The 22,211-nt window shown below is 48.1% G+C and overlaps 2 protein-coding genes across 5 annotated transcripts in view; both read right to left on the bottom strand.

Moving 5' to 3' along the window:
* EXOC6B (exocyst complex component 6B) overlaps nucleotides 1-5,263 on the bottom strand; it is a 225,633-nt gene extending 220,370 nt beyond the window's left edge. For 3 of the 4 annotated variants that reach the window (XR_014515541.1, XM_083458677.1, XM_083458678.1), the window contains exon 1: nucleotides 5,061-5,259. Coding sequence is in view for 2 of the 4 variants with exons in the window: in XM_083458677.1 (XP_083314803.1) it covers nucleotides 5,061-5,158 (98 nt within the window). In the remaining 2 variants the exon portion in view is untranslated. Of the gene's footprint in view, nucleotides 1-5,060 lie in introns of all 4 variants that reach the window. The other variant, XR_014515540.1, reaches the window with a different exon arrangement.
* Nucleotides 5,264-10,326: 5,063 nt separating this feature from the next.
* Nucleotides 10,327-20,336, bottom strand: SPR (sepiapterin reductase). The gene is made up of 3 exons (XM_083459401.1): nucleotides 19,985-20,336; nucleotides 11,893-12,183; nucleotides 10,327-11,698 (listed from the first exon to the last, which is right to left on the bottom strand). The coding sequence occupies exons 1-3, from the start codon at nucleotides 20,295-20,297 to the stop codon at nucleotides 11,508-11,510; spliced, it is 795 nt and encodes a 264-aa protein (XP_083315527.1). The 5' UTR covers nucleotides 20,298-20,336; the 3' UTR covers nucleotides 10,327-11,507.
* Nucleotides 20,337-22,211: the final 1,875 nt, after the last annotated feature.

Below are 22,211 nucleotides of genomic sequence, written 5' to 3'. Positions count from 1 at the left end.
GTGCCACTCGCATCCCTTGAATTACATAGAGGATGTGAATACAGGAACAATCATGCAAAAAATATATGGTACAGGCAAAAAGTTTCAATTGCCCAAGCTTTCAGTGGGCAGGTGAGTCAATTCTGTCCCAACCCTACTGAATTACCACCCACCCACAATAACTGGCAGAGACGGGTCTGAGTTTTGCTAAAAGGGAACCCAGAAAGCTCCCCAAATCAGGTCATCCTCCTTGGGCACGACTGAAGGTCCCAAGCAGTGCAGCAGAAGCAATAGCATCGACTGCCTCCCCAGCTGTGGTTTTGTTTGCATCTTGGAAGAGGAGAGCTGAGCTGGCAGCTGCACTCCCTAGGCAGAGAAGGGAAGCATCACAAGAACCACAGGGAAATATCTGAGAGAACAAAGAACAGAAGCATTGACTGATACCACCACACAGCAGCGTAACTGGACCCGTGAACTCTGGCCTCGAAATTAGCTCTGAGAGTGCTTGAAATTCTGCATCACACAAAAAACCGGCTCCAAGAGCAACTTCTAGATTCTAGAATCCACTCTAGAAAGATCTGCAAGGAGTGCCTGGCACTTGATCTCCCAGCGCTGTGTTTGCCCGTTATCAAAGAACAGCAGCACATTATATAAATACTTTGGAAGGAGTTGCAACAAGCAGACTTAAGTGGTGGGCACTTAAAAATAAAACAGTCCGACACAAGATAACGTCTCAGAAATGAGATGGGAATGCGCACGCCAGGGCCTGAAATATGACAGCCAAACTATACTGGTACGAATGCCTCAAGCACATGGGAGGTGGGAGGAGGCAACTGACCCCAGCTCAGTGTTGCAGCGCTCTTGGCAGAACCCTGGGTCACCCCTCTGTCTCCCTTCTCCAGCTCAGCGACAACAACCGGGATGGCTGCATCTTGAAATCATTATTTACTTTGTGTCTTTTTATACCATTCTTCATCTTATGATCTCAGGGCAGATTACAAGTCAATAAAAACAGAGCAGGTAAAAATACACTGAACATCAACCGAAGATCAATCCTAAAACACTTTATAGAGCCAACACAACTCCTTGCAGCTAGAGAAACTAACCCTAGCAGGCAGGTCCCAAAATGTCCGTGCCAGGTGCACTTCCCAGGGGACGGCATTCCCTAACTGGGGTGCCACCACAGAGAAGTCCCTCTCCTCCCACATCACCTCCAGATGTTCCTCAAAAAGGACCTCCCAGTTCTAAGGGACCGGGCAGGATGATCCAGGGTCCACAGTTCCTTCGGATGCTTGGGAAGGAACTCCGATACTAGCGGAGGGGAAAGCGCAATTACTGCCCAAAGCCACGAACAGTCCAAAACCTGTATTTCAGCAGCACAAAGGAAAAGCTGAAAAGGGGGTGAACAAGCTTATACTCCAGGTCTGTGGGGTGGGGTGGGGGTTAATGCTTTGAGGGTGGTACCAAGGAATTGGAAACTGATTTTATCCCTCTAGAAAGGAATATCCAGATGAAGACCAAGGCATTTAAGACCCGTTTGCATTTTTCTGCTACAGTTTCTGCCTGCCCTCTACTGCCTCATGCCTTCATCCTCTCTCCTCCTCCTCCTCCTCCTCCTTTGAAGCCCTGAAGGAAACCTCAGGCACCCACCCCGCCTTGTTACGCTACAAAGTCAGGAATCCAGCCCTGTATAGTTTTATGAGACTCCCCTCTGGGAATCCTGCTCACAATGTCCACGAAATGCTAATGTCTGTTGTCCATTGTTTTCACAAAAACCATCTCCAGGAGGCATCAGCTGAATCTCCTGGCCTCCTCTCTGGGGGCCACATGCTGCTGGAGTGTGGGGCCGATTTTGACACATGTGCACACCAGGATGCGTACACTAGGGCAGCCTCCCTCTCCTCAGCTGGTCTGTGTAGGTCAGCTGAGAAGGGAGACATTATTGCCCCCTCCACACTCACCAAATGAATTATTATTATTATTATTATTATTATTATTATTATTATTATTATTATTATGGTCCATCTGATGATCAGCAGTGGGGGCAATTTGCATCCCCATCTGGCACTAGACAGGGTTGAAGCGTTTAACCCCCCCTGTCTATTCCAGCACCATGCCAATTCTGAAGAAACATTGGTGGGGGCTGCCTGGTGCAAGAGCCGAACAATTTGCTGGCGAGAGGAGTGCTCATTAGGCCCCTGGGCATTAGCTACCTCTGCATTACACAGACATACACTGTGATGTAAAATGTCACTTTCCCATCTGGGAGTCTCACATTGCCTATGCCACTCGAGGGGGGGGGACCCTTTCTGTTTCTTGGGCAAGAGAAACCAGGAAGGAGACATTCTTGTGTGGAGAAAGAGCTCAGGGGCTGTACAGAAGCACCTACTGTCATCAGATAGTGCTCAGTGAGGCATCTTACATAAAGCAGAAAGGCAGCCAAATAGCCAGAAACCGATAGGTTTAGACAGAAAGGATAATCAAGTTATGATTTCATATTTACACGCTTAAATGAGAATAATAAAATGTTTCACAGTCACAGTGAATAACCCTTTAAGATGCTGGGAGGGGAGGTAACCGGCAAATTAATGGCTGCACAGAGCTTTGAAGAGGCGACTTACAAATTCAGATTGTGTTCTTCATCATACCATGCCAGCTGCCTGTCACTACACAGAAAAAGACACCGTCCCAAATGAAAGGATCATTAAATTAAGAGAAAATTTGGAAACACAACACCAATCAATATACCATTATCAGATGCTATGACCAAGTAAAATGTGAAGTAATTACTTCCGTGACTGAGCATGATGGAAGATTAAAGTGCAGTTCTTGTCCGAGTCTTCCAAGGACAACAGAGATCCCTTGTTCCAGATAAGAGCAACTCCTTGGAACTGATTCACTAGGCAACTAGCAGGGTCCTCAAAGGAACGGAGGCAGCCTAGGACTTGCTCCCGAGTTCATCCATTGCTGCGACTACAGGATTAAGACAACCTCTCCAGGATCCTCTTGACTAAAGTGAGGGAAGCATTGATGGAGTGACCAGGGAGGACAGAGACTCACACCGGACATCTTCCTTTGGTTGTGGAGCCGCAGAAAGTGAAGGAAGGCAGGTGAAAAGATGAAAGGGCACTGCAAAAGTGAGAGCATTCGGAACACACCCAGATTTTAACACCTGCCTCTTCCATACAGTCATCTCCAGGACTCTGCTGACATTTGAATCTATTGCCATTTACTTCCTCTCATAAATCGAGCCAGCCAGGAACAAAAACGTAGGCAGGCAGGCAGGCAGGCAGGCAGGCACACCCTCCAACACAGCGGAAGGAAAGCCAACGGAAAGCCAACTTCAAAGCTAAACCTTTGCTACGTGATAAGCACAATTTACATACGGGTTTCCGCACTTTTACCTATGCCGAAGGGCCCTCTGGAAGGAACACAGGACCTCTGAGGCAGCCCAAAGACTCTGCGCACAGGTAAGATCCACAGGACAAAGCACCAAGCACAGTGTCCCTCTTCCTGCTAGAGATCAAAACACAGAGGGTATTTCAGAGCAAAACCCCTCTAAAACATGTCACTGACTAAGTCCATCCGTCTGAAGTTTTCTTTAAAAACACAGGCGCTTGAAAAGTTTTGAAAAATTAACACGCCGCACATGGGCTCTCAAAACCCTCCGCAAGCAACAAAAAGCACAAACGGATACCATTTTAGAGCCTTAAGAAGAGTGTGACTGGACCAGACGAAAGGCCAACAACCTGATGGCCACAGTGGCCGGCCAAGCGGACGTCTTTGGGAAGTCCACCAGTTAAGACACTAAATGCCCTCTCCTGGTGTTCTGGAGGCAGAAGGTGACCGTCCTGACCAGCAGCCACTGACAGCCTTATCCTCCTCTATGAATTTCTCTAGACCCTTTTCAGAACTATCCAAGTCAGCCCATCACTGCCTCCTGGGAGAGCAAATTCTACTTTTAAAATTCTCCCCACTCCAGAGGTTGCTGCAAGCAAAGGCACAAGCACAAGGGCAGGGGGAAAGAAGCAGGTGCACAGTTCTTTTGCCCCACAGCTGTGGGGTAAAAGGGAATGGCAGTGTCTAGATAGTCCATCTCAAATCATCGGTCCCAGGGTATGGGATGGAGCTAAGCAGATCCGGCTCCGATCAGGGCCTGGATGGGAAACTGCCTGGGAGCCCCACGCAAGCATTAGAACTGGGGTATAAATGGAATAAACTCTGCAATGTGGGAAAGGAAGGTTAATGTGGAGAAGTCGGGACGGGGGCCCTTTGGGTGCTGATGGGCTCAACTCCCATCATCCCTGTCAACAAGCCATGCAGACTGGGGATGAAGGCGGTTGGGAGTCCAACAACAAGCCTGATGAGGAACGGTTGAAGGAGTTGGGGGTGTTTAGTCTGGGAGTGAAGACACTGAGCGGTATCTTCAAGTATCAGCCAGCGATGTTTCCATGCGGCTTGCTACAAAGTTACAGATGGGGCACGGAAAGGCAACAGAACGACAGAACCATATGGCTGGAAGGGATCCCAAGGGTCATCCAGCCCAACCCACTGCAACGCTGGGGTCAGGGCAGGAGTGGTTTGAAGGATGCCTCCGAAACTTAGCAGCCGGGAACCCCAAAGCGAGGGGGGCTCCCAGCTCCCCCTTGGGTCTTCCTGTCCCGGGCACCCAGACTGGCACCCGCCGTGAGAAGAGAGTGAGGGCCAAACGGGGGGCTTTGGGCCTGATCCAGCAGGCAGGTTCTTTTCTGGAGGAGAACTGCCTCTGATGCCAGAGGGGACCAGGGGGAGAGAGAGAGAAGCAGCGGGGGGGTGCACCTACACGGCGACCCCAAAAGAGGGGGACCCCCAAAGCCCCTTCCTCCCCGACCCCTCCTGCTCCAAGCCCCGCCGGGGGGGGGAGGGGGCGGGGTTGACCCGAAGCCCACCCGAAGCCCCCCTCGGGAATGATGATGGGGAGGCAGGGGGGGACAAGGGGGGCCCTCGGAATCTCCCCCCCACCCCCCACCTCCGCGGGGGGAGGGGTCCTGGGGGCGAGGAGGGGTCCAGCGGGGGGGGGCTGGAGTGGGGGGGGCGGGCACCTGAGGGTGGGCCCCAGGCAGGCCGTGTCGGTGCTGTCCACCTCGCGCAGGATCCGCTCGTGCTCGGCCGCCGTCTCGGGGCTCTCCGGCTCCGCCATCCCGTCCGCCCAGCCCGGCCGGACACAGGCAGGCAGCAGGCGCCCCGCCTAGGCCGCGCCCCCCTCCCAGCCGTAGCAATGGCAACGGCGCCGCACGGCCCGCCCCGCCGCCCGCGCCAGGCCTGCCGGGAAGTGTAGTCCTCAAGGGAGGCGGAGCCGGAGGAGCGAGGCACTGCGCTTCCGCGGGACGTCGCCGGCCGCTCTAGGCCGAGGGGTCTCTGTGGCCAAGCATTAGCGGCGCCTGCTGGCCAGGAGGCGCCTCTCGGCTGCTCAGCTGGATTTTCTGGCGGCTGCTCCGGATAGAGAGGCCAGGAGCTGAATGAGTGGCAGGCAGCCCAGGGCAGGAATGCCCTTCATTCCTTTATTCATGATTTATAAACCACCCTTTATAAATCAATCATGATTTATATTCATGATTTATAAACCACCCTTCAGCCTGTTAGGGAAGTTACGGGGGAAAACATCTTTAAAGTTGAATATTACAAATATTATGCCTGAATGTATCCTTCCAACTTGACAGCTCAGGGAGGTCACCTAGCTTTAAAAATCATATAAAATCATCTCCTTTCCCAGTTCCCCCCATTCCAAAGCTATTTCCCCCTTGCAAAAAGACTCCAGGAAGTTCTCAGAGGTGACAATTTCTGGGCTCATTGTTAGCCAAAGGAAGCCAAATCTCATCCCCTGACTCGCCTCAGGCTCCAGACATGCAAAGGAACTCCTATTGTACTTTTGGGTGGTGGGCACTTAAGACATATTTCTCTATGCTCATCTTATACCTGAGTCTTGCCCCGCCATGTCTGCTTATGCTAATCTTGTACCAAGGACTTGTCTGGACATCTTTGCCAAGGTTAAACTAGTGTAACCCCTGTCTACCCCCTCCCCTTTTGTGATACATCAGTGATGTAGCAATGATGCTGTACGAACTGTATTCTGGGATATGGTGGGAAAGTTTTAAAAGTCCTTGCCACCCCATCCTCGAGGTTCAAATTTGCTCTTTGAACCTATTGCACAATAAATTTTGGTCTACAGCGATTTGCTCCAGTTGGTGGCTGGACTTCCTTTATTCTGCAGGGACCCGCGGTCTCTGCCCGACGAGCTGGGGGACTGAGCAGCCTCGCACCTAGATTTTTCCATAACAAGCCAAAGATGATGATGATTATGATGATGATGATGATGACGATCTGTTTCTATACCCCGCCTTCTTCCCTGACTGGCAGATAAAAGCAAGAACCTCCACAAACACAAGGGGGGAGACTGAGGAAAATAACCCAATTGATAGAATGAAAATGGTGTACATAAATCTGTTGAAATCCTACGCTGAATAGAAATGCATAGCTCCAGGTACGTAGCCATGTTGGTCTGAGGCAGTCAAAATAAAAAATAAAATAAAATAAACTGTCCAGTAGCACCTTATAGAGCAACTAAGTTTGTTCTGGTATAAGCTTTCAGGTATCTGAAGAAGTGTGCATGCACACGAAAGCTTATACCCAGAACAAACTTAGTTGGTCAATAACAGGCATAGGCAAACGCGGCCCTCCAGATGTTTTGGGACTACAGTTCCCATCATCCCTGACCACTGGTCCTGCTAGCTAGGGTGCTACTGGACAATTTTTTATTTATCTTTGTTTTTTATTGTTATATAAACCACTGAGCCTCTTGGGCTTGCCGATCAGAAGGTCAGCGGTTCGAATCCGCCCAACGGGATGAGCTCCCATTGCTCAGTCCCAGCTCCTGTCAACCTAGCAGTTTGAAAGCACGCCAGTGCAAGCACATAAATAGATACGGCTGCAGCGGGAAGATACTGTAAACACTGTTTCCATGCGCTGCTCTGGTTCGCCAGAAGCGGCTTAGGCATGCTAGTCACATGACCCGAAAAAAACTGTCTGCGGAGCAGACAAACGCCAGCTCCCTCAGCCTGTAAAGAGAGATGAGTGCTGCAACCCCAGAGTCGTCTGTGACAGGACATGACTGTCAGGAGTCCTTTACCTTTAAGAAATGCATAATAAAAGCTGGACATGCACCTGCTTATAGCAGCTGGGATGAACATCAGTGGGTTTTTTGGGGGGGGGACTCTGCAGCCCCATAGGAGAGCTGCACCCCAGCAGAGTGTCTGAGCAGGGCAAGATTCCAGGGGTTCCAGGCATTCTCCCAGGGTTCGCGTTCCCTTTGGAAACGAGCCGCAGCAGAGGCTGTGGCGTCTTTAGGATATATAGTTTATTTATACATGTACCACCAACCTGAGCATAGATCAAACACTGTGCGATGGCATCAGGACAATGTTGGATGGTCCACAAAAGCCAGATGGATTCCAGAACCATTGGGGGGGGAGACACCAGCCGGTCTTCTTGGCCCCTCTGCTCCTGGCCGAGTTGGAGCTGCAGGTTGGGAGAACATTGCTGCTGTCGCACCCAGGGCCTGCTTGGGGTCTTCCTTTTGGGGCACCTAGCTGGCCGCTGAGAGAAGACGATGCTGGACTTGACAAGCCATTGGCAAGGTAGGTCTTATGTTCTTATGATCTGAAGGTAGGAATAAGCAGGCTTGCTGATGGTACTAAATTACTGAGGGTCATCAAAACAAAAAGAGAACAGGAAGAGCTTTAAAAGGACTTCTGTTGGCTGCTGTGGACGAGATGGGGCCCCTTTGGCCTCATACAACCGCAGGGCTCTTCTGAAGACAGGGCTTCCCAAACTTGGGTCTCCAGCTGATTTGGACTACAGTTCCCATCATCCCTGACCGCTGGCTGTGCTAGCTAGGGATGATGGGAATTGTAGTCCAAATCAGCTGACTTAAGTTATTGCCTTAAACATGACAGAGTCGAGAGGCAGACAACCCACCACAATTCCACACACACCAGTTTAGAGTAAGCCAAGTGATGATTTTATTAAGGAAGATGGGATGAGAAGAGGGAAGGAATGACTGGGAAAACAGAAAGACATTTAGAAAATGGAGCCTCTATCTTGACGGCTAGTAGTATCTTGCGAACTGACTGAGCTCAGTATAGTCTCACCCGTGACAATGAACCTGAACGTCCAGCACTTCTCTGGACATGTGGCTTCTGTCCTGACCGCCTCTCTCTGAGGAAAGGGAGGTCCTTTTCAGTTACTCGTGACTACAGGGCAGAGAGAGAAAGGCATTTAGGACTGCTTATTTCCTTGACATACTGTAATCAACTTTATGACTGTGCTTGCTAGTCAAAGAGCTCTTTCACCAGGAAACGCAATCAGGCATCCCTCGTAAAGCATTAAACAGGCAATCTACACGGCTAATGTGGTCAGCCAGAAATGAAACATCTTCCTCTGTTAAAGGCCAAATAAGCGTTGCAGATGGCGGAAGCATGCGTGAAATCGGTAGTAACACTGAACCGATGAATGCTGAAAGCAAAACAAAATTGTGTGGGACCAAACGCCATCATCGCCCATGCCTCACAGGTCGGTCTCTCAGTAAGGTGGACAAGCTGCCTTCGGAATGTACAGGAATCAGTGCTCTTCTCCACATGCGCCCTCCCATCACAGAGAGAGCCAGTGTGGCATAATGGCTAAGAGCGGTAGTCTCGTAATCTGGTGAACCGGGTTCGATTCCCCGCTCCTCCACCTGCAGCTGCCGGGTGACCTTGGGCCAGTCACGCTTCTCTGAAGTCTCTCAGCCCCACTCACCTCACAGAGTGTTTGTTGTGGGGGAGGAAGGGAAAGGAGATTGCGAGCAAGGTGGGCAAGCTGCCTCTGGGAGGATGTACTCTGGGAGGATGTCAATGCTCTTCTATACATGCGCCCTCCCTGTGCAACGCCCTCCCTTCAGATGTCAAGGAAATAAACAACTATCTGACTTCTAGAAGACAGCTGAAGGCCGCCTTGTATCGGGAAGATATTAATGTTTGATGTTTCAGTATGTTCTGATATATGCCGTGAGTCACCCAGTGTAGCTGGGGAAACCCAGCCAGATGGGCAGGGCATAAATAATAAAATTAATATGTAAAAAGGCCCAGAGAAACACAAATGCTATGCCAGCTTGGCCTCTCCACTGAGCTGGCCACACCTTCATCCTTGTAGCTGAGACCCCCTTCCTTGTTGGGCCCAGGAGAGCCACCACTAGGCAGCAGCACCACCCCAATTGTTTTTTTCTACCAAAGCCCCACAGGCTCCATTCCCCTACGAGTGGCCCTGCTCCGTCCGCACTGTCAGAGGCAGCCGTGCTTCCGAGTACCCACTCCTGGGGAGAGGGGTGTTGCACATCTGTGAGAGCAGGCTGGGTCCCCTTTGGCCTCATCCAGCGGGGCTTGGCTTCGTTCATCTCACAACGCTCTCAACCTTCCATCAGAAAGGCCTCAGGAGGACCACAAATGGGCTTCCGCTTCCAAGGAGGAATCCTACACAACCACACGCTCCTGCTTCTCTGCAAAGGGGGCAGAACCCCAGCAGATGCTCTGGGCAGTGGTTAAGCTCACGGAATGGCTCAAGCAGACTGACCAGAGACATCTCTAAAGAGCAGTAAATAGAAAGAGGAGCCCTGCACAGAATGAGGGCCTTTCATTGCCACCCTCTGCGCTCCTCCAAGCGGCAGAACCATTTCTCCAGCTAGACTTTCTTTCCTTTCAGATCACACCCTCCCTCTCCTTGTGTGTGGAGCGCAAACTTTTCCCAGGTGTTCCTCCCATCCTCCCCTCTTCCTGAGCTTGGATCCCTCCTCTCCTTCCACACAGCCCCTGAGAGAAGACTAGACAAGCCATTGGCAAGGTGGGTCTTATGTTCTTATGATCTGAAGGTAGGAATAAGCAAGCTTGCTGATGGTATTAAATTACTGAGGGTCATCGGAACGAAAAGACAACAGGAAGATCTCAAAAAGGACTTCTCTTGGCCGCTGTGGACGAGATGGGGCCCCTCTGGCCTCATCCAACTGCAGGGCTCTTCTGAAGACAGGGCTTCCAAAACTTGGGTCTCCAGCTGATTTGGACTACAGTTCCCATCATCCCTAGCTAGCAGGGCCAGCAGTCAGGGATGATGGGAACTGTAGTCCAAAAACAGCTGGAGACCCAAGTTTGGGAAACCCTGACTAAAGTTATTGCCTTAAACATGACAGTCGAGAGGTAATAATAATAATAATATTTTTTTTATTTTTACCCCACCCTCCCCAGCCAAGACCGGGCTCAGGTAAACAACCCACCACAATTCCACAGACCAAGCCAAGTGATGATTTTATTAAGGAAGATGGGATGAGAAGTGGGAAGGAATGACTGGATTACATGGCCAGGAAAACAGAAAGACATTTAGAAAATGGAGCCTCTATCTTGACGGCTAGTAGTATCTTGCCAATCAACTGAGCTCGGTATAGTCTCACCCGTGACAATGAACCTGAACGTCCAGCACTTCTCTGGACATGTGGCTTCTGTCCTGACCGCCTCTCTCTGAGGAAAGCGAAGCACTTTTCGGTTACTCGTGACTACAGGGCAGAGAGAGAAAGGCATTTACGACTGCTTATTTCCTTGACATAAAAAACCATCTGACTGTGCTTGCTAGTCAGAGAGCTCTTTCACCAGCAAACAGTCAGGCATCCCTCGTAAAGAATTAAACTGCCAATCTGCACGGCTAACATGGTCAGCCAGAAATGGAACATCTTCCTCTGTAAAAGGCCAAATAAGCATTGCAGCTGGCTGAAGCATGCATGAAATCGGTAGCAATACTGAACCAATGAATGCTGAAAGCAAAACAAAGTTGTGTGGGGCCAAACGCCATCGTCGCCCATGCCTCACAAGTCGGTCTCTCAGTAAGGTGGGCAAGCTGCCTTCGGAATGTACAGGAATCAGTGCTCTTCTCCACATGCACCCTCCCATCACAGAGAGAGGCAGTGTGGTGTAGTGGTTAAGCTCATGGCTCAAGCAGACTGACCAGAGACATCTCTAAAGAGCAGGAAATAGAAAGAGCAGCCCTGCACAGAATGAGCGCCTTTCATTGCCACCCTCTGCGCTCTTCCAAGCGGCAGAACCATTTCTCCAGCTAGACTTTCTTTCCTTCCAGATCCCAGCCCAACTGGTCACCTTGTGGAAGGACTATGTTGGGTTCCTTGATGCCTGGGACACCAAGGGTACAGGGAAACCTTCCACATCCCTACCTCCCCTTGTGTGTGGAGCGCAAACTCTTCCCAGGTGTTCCTCCCATCCTCCCCTCTTCCTGAGCTTGGAACCCTCCTCTCCTTCCACACGGCCCAGGCTCAGAACTTGGCAGATGCTTCCACAATATGCAAGGCCATGGCCGCTGCGTCCAGAGAGAAAGCTGAACACAAGTCCTACAGAGGTGCAGCACAGAGCAGCAAAAGCCTAGGAGGTGCCAGGAGAAGAAGAAGGCTTGGCGCTTTTTATTCAGATATCGTAGAAGTCAACATGAGCCCCCGATTCAAAGGTGTTTGCGAGAAGAAGATCCAACAGCTTCTGGGAGGAGATGTCGCAATCCAGCAGTTCCCCGCGTTCCTTCATGTGCAGGAACATCTTCCTCAGCTCCAGGTTTCCCGATCTGGTGCGAGCCTCTTCCTGCATATCCGTGTCCAGGGGACCTGGAAGAGAAGGCAAGAGGTGATTCCTGCATTGCAGGGCATTGGCCAGAACGGGTTCCTTCCAACTCTTCAGTTCTATGGTTTTATGATTCATGGGGAGGGGAGAAAAGGGCCCATCAGCGGACTGCCAGCGAGAGACGATGGAACGGCTGGTGATGCCGGAAGCCAGACCAGCTGGCAGACCCCAGACTCACCTGGCGCATAGCTGAGCACCCTGATGTCTGGCTCTTCTGCCGCTAGGACCCGGAACATCATGTCCCGGGCAGCTTTCCCAGTGCAGTAGAGGGCCCAAGTCTGGAAGGGTTTCAGAGCGCAGAGCGAGGAGACATTGACCACCGTTCGGCACAAGCCAGGCTCAGCTGGGAAGGCTTTCAGGAGGGAGGAGGTGAGGCACAGGGCTGAGGTGACGTTGAAGGCCAGGTAGGTGTTGACTTCGCCGGGGCTGGTGAAGTCCAAGAAGGATTTGGAAACATCGCCAAGAGAAGCTAGAAGAGAAAGAAGACCCCTGTTTGTTTATCCATAAGTGCTTCTTCAGACTAGACCAGCGGTTCCCGAAGTGGGGCTTGGGATTCTGTAGGGGGGCACAAAAAGACAAGGCATGACAGGGTGGGGGCGTTGGCGGTGTAAATGTATATCAGACTCTGAAAAGTTGTCACCACAGAGACTTCCGGTCGGTGCCAGCGCTTAATGGCGGTCCTAGCCCCGAGCTCCGGGGAAGGACTGCTTCGCAAGTTCGGGTCTTACCTGCTACGGCAAGCGGGGGACCCCTAAAATCCCAGGCGCTGAAGCCTGAGAACAAGGAGACTCGGTGGGCACCTTTGCGCCCCCCGGTACCGTGAAAGCGACACCGGGAGCGAGCGCGGTGCTGAGAGTCGCTACCCAGCCTGCGAAGTGAAGCCGCGTCGCCATTAGCGGAGAGCGCCGATTCCTTCCTGAAAAGAAAATTCGGACTGAATTCCCGTGAGTAAGACTTGAAAAATAACTGGGACCCTCTAAACTTTAAAATTTGAACTAAAAACGGGGGAGATCTAAACAAAGGAAGTCTGCCTCCCCCCGACTGCATGAAAGTGAAAGCAACGGAGCTCTAAACTTGCATCCGTTTAAACCAGCTCTTTAATCAGCTAAACCGGACATTTGGACCTTTGATCTCCCCTCTAGCTAGCAGGGCAGAGGGGAGGTGAATTGGACTAATAATTGCATGATCTATTGGAAGTTAAAAATCTCTGCCGTCTCACCCATCTGAAAGCATGAAACGGTCTGCCTTTTTTTTTTTTTTTTAGCACACTGAACTGACTTTTCCCTGTAGAGTGATATCTTGATACAAAGTTCCCACAGTGTCTGGCTACTCTGTAGTATAAGAAGAAATAATATAAACTGGATAACTGTGGCAGCTTAAAGCTACAAGCTTTCTAGCAATATTGATTTGGACTGTGTTAAGCTCTTGTTTTGTATTCTGGACAATCTCCCCTGTTCTTTGTACTTGGAACATTGTTCTATGGCCATTTTGATTTGCTCCCTCTAGAGGATAAAGTAAAGTTTGCCACAGCTTGACAGTGGAACTTTCCAAGGGAGAAAATTCCCGTGGGAAGTGACCTTGACATGAGTGGCCCACAAGAAGAGATAGTCACAAGAGCTAAGACCAAGCACCATCAGCAACAACAACAGCTGCAGCAACAACAGGCAAAGAAAAGAGGATCAATTTCAGGCCCAACAACTGGAGCAGCAGGAACAACAGGACAAGATAAAGGGACAGCCGTCTCTATGGAAGCTGTGACAGATGCGCTGCTTAAGATCAACCAAACTTTGGAGTCTTTAACAAAACAGACCTCAGAGAACACACTAAAATTAGCAGAAATTTCAGTAAGATTAAACCAGAATACAGAATCTATAAATAAACTGGTGGAGGAAAATGCCACTACGCGTCAAATTGCGGAAGATGCCAAGGCTACGGCGGGAGAGACACAGGAGAAATTAGAGCCGATTGCCAAGAAGGTCTATGAGCATGACTCAACTTTGGCCTTGTGGGACTTACAGAGGAAAGAGAGAAACTTAAAATTAAGACTGATCCCGGAGAACGAAAGAGACAACCTTGTGGAATATCTGACACGGGAGTTTGTGGACTGCTGGGACCTTGAGGAAGACGAATTCAAAATTACGACTGCTTTTAGATTGGGAAAAAAGCAAGACAGAAAGACCCCGAGAGACTGTTTGATCACATTCAGATCCAAGGAGGAAAGAGACAAAATATTAAGACTACACTTTGAAAAGGCCTTGCAAATTGGAAATTCAACTGCACAGTTCTTCAAAGACATCCCAAAACATATTTTGGATTTAAGAAACTTCTACAAGGACTTAGCTCTTCTGCTAAAGAAAAATTCCATCCGTTTCAGGTGGGAGTTCCCACAAGGACTGTCATTTGACTACAAGTTAAAGAAGGTAAAAATAAAGACAATTCAAGATAAAGAAAAATTTTTGGCAAGATATCAGGAGGAGCTACAGAAGGGGATTGTGGACGTACTTGGAGAACAGAGGAGAGCACTGGAGATCCTGAATCTCTCGACTGGACAAAAACCACCACCATCAGAAGAAGAGCAACAACTTGGAGCTGTTGGAGGAGCCTTAGAAAAATAACAAGATGGCTCTGCAATTCCTTAGTTGGAATTGTAATGGACTCAATGTGCCTTTGAGGAGAAGACAAGTATTTCACATACTGAATAGAGAACAATTGGACTTGATATGTCTACAAGAAACTCACATAACCAGAGCCCACAGGAGACTACTTATAAATAAAAGGCTAGGACAAGAATTTATCTCATCAGACAAAGTCAAGAAGAGAGGAGTTGTAATATATGTTAAGGAAAAATGGGCTCCAAAAATGATATTTAAGGATGAACAAGGGAGATATCTGGCAGTGGAAATACAAATTCAAGGAGAAAAATTTTTAGTGGTTGGAATTTATGCGCCAAATGAAGGCAAATCTGACTTCTTTAAGAGACTTCATGAAACTCTTTCTGACTATTTGGATTACAATATGATAATCATGGGAGACATGAATGGTGTGGTCTCCACCAACATGGACAAGGCACAAAGACTAACAGTTAGTAAAGAAGGGAGACTCCCTAAGACTTTTTTTGAAATGACAGAAAATATGGACTTGATAGACATATGGAGAACAAGGAACCCTCTGGAGAGAGAGGGAACCTTCTTCTCCCAAGCAATGACGACCTGGACCAGAATTGATCAAATTTGGGTTACTAGTGGAATGGCTCCAAAGATTAAGAAAGTGGAAATCTGCCCAAAAACTTGCTCCGACCATAACGCCGTGAAGATGGAGATGAAACTTACAACAACTGGTCAATTCAGATGGAGAATGAATGACACCCTCTTTCGGGACAAGGAGATTCTTATGAAGGCCCAAAAGACTTTAAAAGATTATTTCGAAATAAATATGAGGACCGACGTGGAGAAAAGAGTGATCTGGGATGCAAGTAAAGCGGTCATGAGAGGATTCTTGATTCAACAAAATTCAATAAAGAGGAAAAAACAAAACGAGAAAAAAGAGAAGCTATTGGAAATGATAAAGGAAGGAGAGAGAAAATTAAGAACAAAACCAAAATCTCAGGACATCTTAAGAGAGATCAAGTTATATCAAACACAATATATGGAATTGATGAACCAAGAGATTGAATGGAAGATAAAGCAAATGAAGCAAAAGACTTTTGAATCAGCAAATAAATGTGGCAAACTCTTGGCATGGCAATTGAAGAAAAGGCAGAAACTAAATACAGTTACAAGCCTGGAGGTGGATGGAAAGAATATATCTAAACCTAATGAAATTAGAAACTGCTTCGTAAGTTATTTCAAAAAGCTTTACACTCAAGGCCCCCAAAATGAAGAAGATATAGACAAATTCCTGGGAAAATATGGATTACAAAACATCTCTCATCAAAGTAAGATGGACTTGAACCAGAGAATCTCAGAACAAGAGATAGAGGCTGCTATTCAGAACATGCAGTTGGGCAAATCTCCGGGACCAGATGGATTGACTTCCAGATACTACAAATCGTTGAAGGAATGGCTAACTCAACCACTAAGAGAAGTGTGCAACGAGATCCTTGAGGGAAAAAGGGCCCCTGAATCGTGGCAAGAGGCATATATTTCACTCATACCAAAGTCAGAGACTGAAAAGACCCAACTTAAGAACTACCGCCCAATATCACTCCTCAATGTGGATTACAAAATTTTTGCAGACATTTTGGCAAAAAGATTTAAAAGAGTATTGATGGAGAAGATTCATAAGGACCAAGCAGGTTTTCTCCCCAAAAGACACCTGGCAGACAATGTAAGGAATGTAATAGACATTCTGGAAAAGCTAGAGGTGAATATAAACACTAAAGCAGTACTGATTTTTGTGGACGCGGAGAAGGCCTTTGACAATATTTCTTGGAGTTTTATGAGAAAGAATCTTCATGGGATGGGGGTAGGCCAGGGTTTTGAGAATGGTATGGCTGCAATATATTCTGAACAAAAAGCTAAACTGATTGTAAATAATGTTATGACGGAGGAACTTAAGATAGAAAAAGGAACACGACAGGGGTGCCCGATTTCCCCATTACTTTGTATTTCAGTTCTGGAGGTGTTGCTGAACATGATAAGAAATGACCAGCAGGTTAAAGGTGTGCAGGTCGGAGCTAAACATTACAAGTTAAGAGCGTTCGCAGATGACCTGGTATTGACTTTGCAAGAGCCAAACACTAGTACAAAAAAGGTTTTAGAAATAATACAACAGTTTGGCCAGGTAGCTGGATTTAAGTTGAACAAGCAAAAAACTAAAGTTTTAGGGAAAAACTTAACAGATATGGAAAAGGAGAAATTTCAAGAGGAAACAGGTTTGACTGTGGTAAAGAAGGTCAAATACCTAGGGGTTTATTTAACATCTAAAAATCTGAATTTGTACAAGGACAATTATGAAAAATGTTGGTCAGAAATTAAAAAAGATCTAGAAATATGGTCAAATTTGAAACTGTCAATGCTAGGCCGAATCGCTGTGATTAAAATGAATGTATTGCCTAGAATGCTTTTTCTGTTTCAGACCTTGCAGATTCTCGACAAGATGGAATGTTTCAAGAGGTGGCAGAAAGATATTTCGAAATTTGTCTGGCAGGGCAAAAAGCCCAGAATTAAATTCAAAATATTAACAGATGCTAAAGAAAGAGGGGGTTTTGCCCTGCCGGACTTAAAATTGTACTACGAGGCAGCAGCTTTCTGCTGGCTGAAAGAATGGATGCTCCTCGAGAACACTGATATCTTGGATCTGGAAGGTTTTAACAATGCTTTTGGTTGGCATGCATATCTTTGGTATGATAAAGTAAACAGCGCTTTTAAAAATCACATTGTTAGGAAAGCATTGATTAATGTTTGGATAAGATACAAAGATCTATTGGAAAATAAAACCCCTAGATGGGTGTCACCAGTGGAGGCCAAAGCAGTGAAGAGACTCAATACGGAGGCCGGATGGCCGAAGTATTGGGAAATCTTAGAACAGGATGGAGACAAGTTCAGACTACAAAGTCAGGAGAAATTGAAGCATAAAGTTGGAAACTGGTTTCAATATCGTCAAATAATGGAATTTTTTAAACAGGACAGGAAAATTGGTTTCCAGGTGGAAAAATCAAAATTAGAAACTGAACTGTTAGAACCCAATACTAAGATTTTATCTAGAATGTATAACTTGCTGTTGAAATGGAACACACAGGATGAAACAGTAAAATCTGCTATGATTAAGTGGGCTCAGGATGTTGGACATAACATCATGTCAGCTGACTGGGAATGGTTATGGAACACCGGTATTAAATTTACGGCATGTAATGCCTTAAAGGAAAACATTATGAAAATGGTATACAGGTGGTACATGACCCCAGTCAAGCTGGCAAAAATCTATCATTTGCCTGATAATAAATGTTGGAAGTGTAAAGAGACTGAAGGTACCTTTTATCACCTTTGGTGGACTTGCCCGAAGATTAAGGCCTTCTGGGAAATGATCTATAATGAAATGAAAAAGGTACTTAAATGTACCTTTCCCAAAAAGCCAGAGGCCTTTCTTCTGGGCATTGTCGGCCAATTGGTGACAAAGAAGGATAGAACTTTTTTTATGTATGCTACAACAGCGGCAAGAATACTCATCGCAAAGTATTGGAAGACACAAGATTTACCCACTCTGGAAGAATGGCAGATGAAAGTGATGGACTATATGACATTGGCCGAGATGACAGGCAGAATCCGTGACCAACGAAAAGAGACGGTGGAAGAAGACTGGAGAAAATTTAAAAGTTATCTGAAGGACTATTATAAACTTAATGAATGTTAAAAATGTCGTGGTTTTCAGAAACAAGGGGGTACAGGGATATATGGTTAGAAGATAGAAAAGAACTAAGTTGACAGAGACTTGAAAGTAATAATTGGGAGTTGCTAGTTGAAGTATGGACATTGGGATGCAGAGAGGGGGGGTATGGGGAAGTCCAAGAAAAGAGGTTTATAAGAAAATATGTACGAAACTATGCGTGTTTGTTTGTCATTTTCATTGTTTGTTTGTCTTTTTAAAACGTTGTAAAACCAATAAAAATTTTATAAAAAAAATAAAAATGAAAAGTTGTCACCACAGGATCAAGATCATCCGGTTTGTTGAATTAATTAAACAAAATAGTTTTAAATATGCAATTGTCACTGTTTGAAATTGCATTGAGTTATCCGTCCTAGTGCGCCATGCAAAGCGCTATTCTGACTGATGCTTTTTATAGGATAGGGTAAGGAGGAACTGGGGGTGAGTTTGTGGAGCCGGGGGGCAGTAGCCCAAAAGAGTTTGGAAACCACAGAACTGGAGGATGGGAACAGCCTCGCAGGCAGAAGCTCCCCATATCTGGGATAAGCCAAGCAGCTCAAAAGCAAAGCTTTTCAGATCATGCTGTGAGTGAGGAAAAGGCATAAATTGGGGACAAGAACAGAAAGGGAGGGCGGAAGGGAGGGAGGGAGAGCACATTAGGGGCACCACCCCAAACAGGATCACACAGAAACCTCACCCCTTTATACAGTACAGGCAGTGGAGCTGGGAGACCTGTGGCTGGGAGATTAGGGTTCTCAAAGGTGAGGTGGGGGCCAACTGCTCAGGGCAAGGCAAGGTCTGAAAGTATTCTGAACATGGAGGAAGACCTGGCTGAGGAGGACTAACCCTTGCAGGAAGGGGGGCACCACCATTAAGAGACAGTGCAAAAGCAAAAGGATGTTTCGCGCACACATACAAACACCCTGCTTATGGGTGAAAGGGGGGGGGTGTTTTTGTTTCCAAGGGGGCTTTCCTTGCATGGCGGAGCCTACACAGCCAGGTGTGGTATCTCCCAGCACAAAGGGGCCGAGATGATCCGCGGAAGAGGGCGCAGTCTGACACAAGCAACTAGGTGAACTAGGTGCCCAACGATCCCCCTGGCTTGGAAGTTCCCAAGCACCGCACTTCCTCGTTTTCCCCCCCAGGAGCTGCAAGTGGATCCGAAGTGGGGGCGCTTGAATCCGCGCGCTTGTCAGCTCCGCTACATTCCCACAGCAACAACCCCAGAGTTATGTTTGCTGTGGACCCCAAAACTACAGTGGTACCTCGGGTTACATACGCTTCAAGTTACATACGCTTCAGGTTACAGACTCCGCTAACCCAGAAATAGTACCTTGGGTTAAGAACTTTGCTTCAGGGTGAGAACAGAAATCGTGCTCCGGCGGCGCGGCGGCAGCAGGAGGCCCCATTAGCTAAAGTGGTGCTTCAGGTTAAGAACAGTTTCAGGTTAAGAACGGACCTCCGGAACGAATTAAGTACTTAGCCCGAGGTACCACCGTAATTCACAAGGCTCACATATCCCGCTTCAGCAACGGAATATGCGTTCACCGCCTTCTCTTCCGCCCTCGGTGTCCCTCCTGGCGCTTTAGGAAGCAGAAAAGCCCGCTGCCACCGGGAACTTACAATCTCCCTTCCACGCGGAGGAAGAAAAAGATGGATGCAGAAATAAACAAGGGAGGGGGGAAGCAAGGACACCCGTCTAGTGTGCGTAACGGCAGCGCGCGTGGATTTGGGGTCTTTGCCAAGACTGCCCCGCTTAGCCCTTTCCCCGGGAACTGGCCTTTCTAAGGATGCAGAGCAGCCCCTGCAGGAAGCCGCCGCCAAGCCGGTCCCGCAGCTGCCTCCGGACCTGGAGGAGGAAGGCACTCTGCACGCGCTCAGGAGCGCGTCGGGGCGCGCCCGCTCACCGGCGTTGTTGACGAGCAGCAGCCGCTCCAGCGGCCCGTCCCCGCGGAGCTCCCGGGCGGCGCGCACCACGCGCTGCAGCCCGTCGTCCGTGGCCAGGTCGGCGGGCAGGCCGCGCACGCGGAGCGCCGGGCAGGCGGCGCGCAGCTCGCCCTCCAGCTGCTCCAGCGCGGCCGCCGAGCGCGCCACCAGCAGCAGCGCCGAGCCGGGCGCCAGGCGCGGGGCCAGCAGGCGCGCCAGGCTCCGGCCGAAGCCTCGCGAGGCGCCCGTCACGATGCCCACGGCGCGGCCCAGACCCGCCGCCTCTCCGTCCATGGCCGCTCGGAAGCCCGGCGCGCCACTCGTGCGCTTTTACGCACGGCGCTCCGAGGCGGGACCGGGCGCTGCAGAGACCCCGCCCGGCGAAAGGAGGAGACGCGCGCCGGGTGCTTTTATGCCCACCGCCTAGAAATGCGAATAATTCAGCTGTGTAGCAAATACATAAACGCCCCATTGAGCTCTGGCTAGGCAAAAATGTTTTTAATCTCCTTGGCATCCGAAAGTGAAACGAAGGCGGCTGGCGGGGGACGGGTCCTCCCTTCCCTGGTGCAAATCCCCGCCCCGACTTCTCTTTCTTACTGGCTTTGGCCTCGGATCAGAGCAATCGGGAATGAGATGTAGAAAGTGCGGGACAAGCAAATGATTAATGGGAAGACATAGAATGACACTGCAGACAAATAGGATGAGGGTTTAGGGAGAGGTTGTTGCTCTTATTTATATTATTATTTTTTGTATCTTTTAGATCTTATGATTTATGTGGAAATTGTTCAATTTCGTTGTGTATTTTATGTTTATTAAAAATAAAAAATTGTCCAGTACCACCTTATAGACCAACTAAGTTTGTTCTGGTATAAGCTTTTGTGTGCATGCACACTTCTTCAGATACCGGAACAAACTTAGATGGTCTAAGGTGCTACTGGACACTTTTTAATTATTTTTATTTCGACTGCGTCAGACCAACATGGCTACCTACCTGAATCTAGAATTTATGTTTATTGTTTATGACAACTTCATAGCTGTCAACCTTCCCTTTTCTAGCAGGAAGTTCCCTTATTCCAACACCATTTTCCGCTGCTTTCCTGGATTGTTAGATATCCCGTAGACTGTCCCCGGGACAAGTGAGGCTGCTGATCCCTTATTTTCAAATCTGAAAGTTGACAGCTATGCAACTTTTATTGTTTGTAATTATGTATTTTTTCACGTTGTGAGCCGCCTTGAGTGTGGTTTGAACTATGGAAAGACAGCATACAAATAAAATGATGTATGTATGTATGTATGTATGTATGTATGTGTGCTCAAATGCTCCTTGTTGCATAAAAACCCCCAAAGGAGTGCTCCATAAGTAAGGCCATAGTCAAACCTCCATGTGAAGGAATGGGTTTCCCAAAACCCAAAACTGACTGTGCAGGCAATTTTAAACTGCACCAAAATCCCAATTTTTCCTTAGCTAAAATGCATAAAATTGAGCCGTTGAGGAAATATATAACAAGAACACAGCTCTCTCCTTTATCAGTTTGTGACGTCAAGGATGACCCTGACTGTACCAGTAGAACAGAGAAAACATGTTTGTACCTTATCTTATGTTCTGACCACAAAAACGCACAGACCCAAGAACAACGCCAGAGCGTGTTCTCGGAAATGGTGACCTCTGGCTCCAAGATAAGAGTAGGAACAAGAAGATCCTTTTATGGTTAAGAGTGCCGGAGCAGGAACATCTCTGATGTCAACCTGCGTACATAGGCTGACGTGGTTGGATTCCTGGGGAAGGAGGGAAAGGGTTCTGGAGGATATATATATTGCATGAAATTTCTCATTTCTTTGGACTTGCTGTGGACTGACCATGCAAGTGCCTTTCTGCTGTTCTGGAGAGCAGAAATAAAGAACTCTTTCTCTGAACCAACCCTTGGTGTTATTTGACTTCCTTCCTCCTGTCCAGGAGCAACACAGACCCAGTTGGTGAACTCCAATAAGGCTACACATGTGGGCTTTGAGCAAACCAATCAGAATGGCGGCAGCTGACCATCTGATGCATAGCTGTCAACTTTTCCCTTTTCTTGTGAGGAATCCTATTTGGAATAAGGGAATTTCCCTTTAAAAAAGGGAAACGTTGGCAGCTATGATCTGATGTGGCCCATTGCAAGCTGTGAGTGGGAGAGGACTGAGATTGCAGCAGCCATGTGGGTTAGGGAA

This window comes from Podarcis liolepis (assembly GCF_965112155.1).
Source record: "Podarcis liolepis genome assembly, chromosome: 9".
Classification (NCBI taxonomy): domain Eukaryota; kingdom Metazoa; phylum Chordata; class Lepidosauria; order Squamata; family Lacertidae; genus Podarcis; species Podarcis liolepis.
Note: the sequence above shows the minus strand (reverse complement) of the source record. Positions and strands in the feature narration are given on the sequence as shown.